The 6,482-nt window shown below is 36.0% G+C and overlaps 1 protein-coding gene across 1 annotated transcript in view; it reads left to right on the forward strand.

Annotated features, from left to right (window-relative positions):
- The first annotated feature begins 6,133 nt into the window (after positions 1–6,133).
- The window catches only part of LOC115272540 (olfactory receptor 52E8-like), an 11,497-nt gene continuing 11,148 nt past the window's right edge, over positions 6,134–6,482 (forward strand). The window contains exon 1 of the mRNA XM_029915583.1: positions 6,134–6,478. Coding sequence (XP_029771443.1) covers positions 6,134–6,478 — 345 coding nt within the window. The remainder of the gene's footprint in view (positions 6,479–6,482) is intronic.

Here is a 6,482-nt window from a genome sequence, read left to right on the forward strand (position 1 = left end):
GAAGTGAAACTGCTGAATCATATGGTAATTCTATTTTTAATTTTTTGAGGAACAAACATACTGTTTTCCACAGAGGCTATCCCATTTTACTTGCCCACCAATAAGAAATAAGAGTTCAAATTTCTTCACACCCTTGCCAATACTTACTGTTTTTTTGTATAGTAGCCTTTGTAATGAATATAATCTCTTTTAATTTTTGATTTATTAGTTTTTATCTTTTTATAGGGACTAATCATCAGGTACAATTAGGAAGAGAAATAGTAATAATTACTGACTATTTTGTTCCTGATCTTTGGGAAAAATATTTCAAATATTTTGAAGCATGATGATTGCTGTTGGGAGTTTTAGGAATGTAGACACTATGATGATCTCTATTTGTTCTCATGTCATTTTGGTGAGGTTGTTTCCCAAGAATTTGTAGTTTGATCTCAAGTAGCAAATTATATAAAGCTATAGATGATTACCTTTTATTATATTTTATAATATGCTTTGTGAGTTTATTATATTTCTCTTTTTAGGGTGAATATTGCTGAGGGTTTTCAAAATTTTAATAGTTTTTCTGAAAAAATTGTTTTATCTTGTTTATTTTTTGGCTATATTTTTTCTGTTTTACTATTTTAATCTTTATTTTATTATATATTTCATCCTCTAGTAATTATCTTACCATTCTGTTCTCATTAGAATGGACACTTAAACCACTTATTTTCAGCATGGCTTCTTTCCAAATATATTGTTTAATGCATATTTTGCTTCAACAGTTGTGGTTTTTATCCCAAGCTTTTTGGAGCAAACACTTTCCAAATAATCCATGTGCGCTTGCCCTGTTACCAATGAGAAAAATGAAGAAGTAAAGGACTTTTGTTTTTTTTCTGAGACATCTGGTGAGGACACAATATTATGAACAGAAGGGTGATCTATATTGTGACATGGAAGAAAAGTCATAAAAAAGAAGTGAGAAGAATAGAGGGTCAGTTTATACTGAGCTATAAAAACAGGTGACCCATTAAGACGTTGAGAAGAAAGAAAGTAGTAAGAAATATATTCCAATGTATTTAGAGTCTTCCTTTTGGAATTGCTTTATTATTTATTCATTAAAGGAATATTATTTTGTAATCACTATGTTTTAGACACTACCCTAGTTGTTGCAGGATCCCCACACAGAGTCGTGACACCGAGGCTTTTCTTTCCTGGAAACAACTTTTATTTGGGCGCACTGCTCAGTTGGGTTTGTACCCAAAGAACTGAGCACCCCACATCACATGGCATAGTCTTTTTTATACATTTTCTATTTCTTTGTCTCCCATATATGGTAACACACATAAACATGCAATCTAATTAAGTTGTCTCACTTTACAAGGTCATGGGAGCTGTAGCCACCTGGGCTCACATCCAGGTAACCTTGGAGTCTTCTCTCCCTTTTTTCTCTATCCTTAGGGAGAGATCCCTACCACATAGTGACTGAGCTTACAAACATGAAGATAATCATGGTCTATACCTTCAAGGAACAAATATCCTTGTAAATATGAGAAAAAATAAATGAATACAATATAAATTCAGTAGCTACGAATGTAATCTAGCAAAATTAGTAGGCTAGGTAAAGGAATAGAGTTGGGAGGATGACTTTTTAAATTGTTTTTAATGTTTGTTTATTTCTGAGACAGAGGGATAGAGAGTGTGAGCAGGGAAGGGGCAGAGAAGAAAGGAGATACAGAATTCGAAGCAGGCTCCAAGTTCTGAACTGCCAGCACAGAACCCAATGCAGGGTTCGAACTCACAAGCTGTGAGATCATGACCTGAGCCAAAGTCTAATAATTAAGCAACTGATCTACCCAGACGCCCATTGGAGGAGGACTCTTTTCAATTCAAAGGTCAGGGAGGCCTTTTCTGATGCAGAGGTTTCTGAGCAAGGACTGAGTGAAGAGAGAACCAAACTGCTGAAAGGATTGGAGAAGGGTGTTCTGGGTTGTGTAAGCAGAAAAACAAAATAGCTGGGATAAAAGTGTTCTGATAATATGTGAGGAAACGTACCAAGTATGGTGTGGCTCGAATGGAGTGAAGGAAGGAGAGAATGGAAGAGGTGTCTTTGAAGAGCACTTCAAAGGCAAACTGGCCATCTGAAAAAGTTTAAATTGGATCACGTGAATAAAGAAGGAAAGGAATGAATCGACTTCCAGAGTTTTGCCACATGGAGTAACTGTATCACAAAGCTTGCTTAAATGGTAAAATTGAATATTATTATAAGGAGTAGTGAGAAGGCAAAGGAAGGAGGGAAACATGAACAGAGAGAGAGAAGACTGGTGGATCAGGTAATGAAAAAATACAGGATAAGATCAGAGTTAATAAACCAGGCTTCTAACAGCGGCTTTGAAATGTAATTTGGAAAGAAGAAGTCATACAAATTCCATGATCTTGGCAAAAGTATTGACCACTTGAGAAAACAAAGAAGCAATGAAAATATCTTGTTCTGTAGTCTCAAGTCTCTTTGCAAGAGAGATTCCTTAGTGGCTATTAATTAAACTAGGTTAAAGTCTCAAAGATAAAATAATACCCATCCCAGGGGAACAGGGCTTTATTAAAAACATGACTGCCTTCTCTTCAATATATTAAATAGTGTGCTCCAGAAAGATACCAAGTGATGTTATAAAGTGTTAATTCTTAGAGATTTAGAGACCAAGGTAAGTCCTATCATGATTTAAGTGTGGAATACCGTGGGAAAGATGGGGAAGTGGCTTATGCCAAATCCATATTGAGAAATGGAGGGCAAGGCAAATTATGAAGAGAGAAATCACAGTAATATTCATGACTTCCCACAGTTACACATTTTCTAAAAATATGCATATACTTATGACCAACTGAAGTCTCATAGGTAAAACCAACAGGTCTGCACTAATGATGAAGAAGATGCACTGATATGTCCTGTATCCATGTAGTTCTAGTTTCTGAATCCATGTATAGGTGTCAAATATGATAGCAAGAAGGAAAGGGTGGTCTTTCTCTATTTCTTCTAAAACATACCAAGTATAGTAAAGATAATCGATATAGTTAAATGCAAAATTTTGTTAAGAAATTATTTATGAAGCAAGGATTTAAAGGATAGAATTTTGTAAAAATAGGACCCAAGATTAAGATAATGAAGCAACTGATAAAGGGAATGAGAATGATGAAGTTGGGGGATTAAGCAGAGATAAAATTAGAGCATTCATATTATTTCTTCTTCTTACTCTCATCACATATGTGACATAGTATGAGGCATGTGTGTGGCCTGTGGTAGAAATAATTGGAATAAGATAGAGTAAGAAGATTCAAGGTTGAAGAAATGACTGCTAAAGAATTCCAGGGAAAGCTATAGAATTAGGAATTCAGAGAGGAAGGCTGGGATATAGTCTTATTTCTGAACACAATACAGGTTGTAAGATATATAAATAAATGTTGAAATAATAGGTATGTATAAAGTTGTAGGATTGTTAAGTGATGAATTGCTTTGAGCAATATTAATAGATTTAGAAATGATGTTTTCACTCACATGTGTAATTTGAGAAACTTAACAGAAGACCATAGGGGAAGGGAAGGAAAAATAAGTTAGCGACAGGGAGGCAAACATAAGTCTCTTTAATACAGAGAACAAACTGAGGGTTATTGGGAGTGGGGGACTGGGCGGGGTGGGGGGAATGGCTGACGGGTATCGAGGAGTACATTTGTTGGGATGAGCACTGGGTGTTTTATGTAAGTGATGAATCATGGGGATCTACTCCTGAAGTCAAGACTACACTGTATGCGAGCTAACTTGACAATAAATTATTAAAAAAAGAAGAAAAGAAAGAAATGATGTTTTCCCAGATAGAAAAGAAGATCCATTAAAAAAAATCTTTTGGAAAATCCACAATCATAGTTTGGATAAATTGATTTTCTTGGGATATAGTATTCTTTTGGTTGTACTTTATGTGAATCTAAAAGTGACTGAGACAATGAGCATTTAAGAGTCCATAGACACTTATGAGTCTACTTTAACCTTGGTAAACAGCCAAAAAGAGGACCAAGACTATAGGGTTGTGTTCTGGCACGCCACTGTGCTTTTTTTCCTCATTTGGTCCATGTTCTTTTCATTTTGAATAAAAATTTCTTCTCCTCTTTCTCCCCTCTTCTTCCTCCTCCTTTTTTTTTTTTTTTTTTTTTGGAAAAAAATGGCTATGCAGGTCTTAGTCTAACCTCTCCATGGAATTTTTATTGCCCCATCACTACACCAATAGCACTGTATCCATATTCCTATCATAACATTACTATGCAATTTTAAAGCTTTTTTTGGAAATTTCTCTTCCTCAGTACACAGTGGTCTTTCTGAGAGTATGTAACAGGTCTTACTCAAATTCTCATTTTAATCATCTAATCATTGCTGGTGCATGTATTACCCCTGTAATATTTGATGAGATATGTTGTGAAGTGTACTCCTCCACATACCTTGTGTGTTATCCACTAGTAAAATACACAAGAATTGTATCTTTGTCTTTGATTTTCTTATTAACCAACAGTGAACTTCAGAGATATCCTCCCCAACCTCAGTAACCCAAGTTTACATATATATTCTCCTTTAGGAGATAATTTCCCGAACTATTTTATTTTGCTAAACATGATTAGCTTTAAATGGCTGCAGTTGTTTTCTAGGTACTTACTTGTTTTGTTCTGGGCTTAAAGTAGAGTACACTAATCGTCATATGTATTTATCTCTGATGAATGCCATTCAGTTCTGACTTCCTGCATGTCCAAGTCTTCGTTAAATTTGAATGAAAAGTTTCAGCTCAGTGATAACTGTCTCTGATATTGATTTCTCCAAATCTTTAATTAACTGTAAACGAGTTTATAGGTTTCCCATTGCTAAGAAGGGTGCTAGAAAACTAAATCCCCTGAAATTCTTCTGTGCAATGAATAGGGAGGCACCCAATATCCCAGATAAAAACCAATTTTGGTAGAAAATGAATTATATTGGTAAAGTTCTCCTGAGTTCTCCCTCTCTATGTAAGTCTGAGATGATGTTTGAAAATGGTCTAGTGCAAACAATTATCCAACCTCCAGGTGGCCTATCCCCAGAGCATTTCTGTAAAGGGTGTTTTATTGAGTAGGCTCTCCAAATGATAGCCTCCTCTGTATTAACCAAATTTTTGAATTCATTCATTATAAATGAAAATACTCTGACAAGTATTTCCTTCTCATTTTTCAATCATTTTTCAAAATAATTATCACAATTTCTTTTATTTAAAAACCAGTTATGACTAGATGGCAGGGTATTTCTGAAATACTATTAGAAATTATTTGCTAGTCTGCATCCTATTTGATTTCTTTATTTAATGACCTTTTATAATTAAGAGTTTTTATGTGCCAGACCATTTATATAATACATGTGAATAAACTAGCATAAGTGGGTTTTTTTGCTCACAAAATCAGACATGAGTTTCACTAGCACACACACACGTACGCACATGTGCTTACACACACGCACACACACAAAGTTGTACACTTTTCCTTTAGTGCTTACAGGTCCCTAATAAGGGGATAGTAGAGATTATAAATACCAAAAACATCACCATGGACTTTAACTCTGTGTAAAAGTACCTGATATGCATAGTCTGGAACTTTATTTTCCAGTCTGATTCTATCTAGATTCCTGATCATGAGCTTCTTTATTTTTCTTCTTCCTTCCTTCCTTCCTTCCTTCCTTCCTTCCTTCCTTCCTTCCTTCCTTCCTTCCTTCCTTCCTTCCTTTCTCTCTCTCTCTCTCTCTCTCTCTCTCTCTCTCTCTCTCTCTCTCTCTCTCTCTCTCTTTCCTGATCATGAAGTTCTATGTGGCAGAGAGAGATTTTTTTCCTTATCCCTTCTTCATGTCTAACATTTTCTAGTGGGAAAAATGGCAGCAGACTCAGGTGGATTCTAGTGCTCTTTTACACTCAAGTAAGGATAGGATGGCAGAATATGGGGAAAATAAGTTATATTCATTCTGAATGGAAACAAAGAAAGGTTACAGTGCTGTTTTACATTTCATTAGGAATCTAGACAAAGGGAGAAGAGAAGAATTCACTAATGAGAAGTCGATAATTGTATCTGATGTGCACAAATAATTGTGCAAACACTGTGGCGGAAAAAAATGGTCCTGCCTAATGACACCCAGTTCCATCCTTCTTCGTTCCTCCTCCTGGGTATCCCAGGGCTAGAAGATGTGCACATTTGGATTGGATTCCCCTTTTTCTTTGTGTATGTCGTCGCACTCCTGGGGAACGCTGTTGTCCTGTTTGTAATCCAGACTGAGCATAGTCTCCATGAGCCCATGTACTACTTCCTGGCCATGTTGGACTCCATCGACCTGGGCTTGTCCACAGCCACCATCCCCAAAATGCTGGGCATCTTCTGGTTCAGCCTCAGGGATATATCTTTTGAAAGCTGCCTTTCCCAGATGTTCTTCATCCACTTCTTCACTGCCATGGAGAGTGTTGTGT

Source organism: Suricata suricatta, chromosome 11, assembly GCF_006229205.1.
Source record: "Suricata suricatta isolate VVHF042 chromosome 11, meerkat_22Aug2017_6uvM2_HiC, whole genome shotgun sequence".
NCBI classification, from domain to species: domain Eukaryota; kingdom Metazoa; phylum Chordata; class Mammalia; order Carnivora; family Herpestidae; genus Suricata; species Suricata suricatta.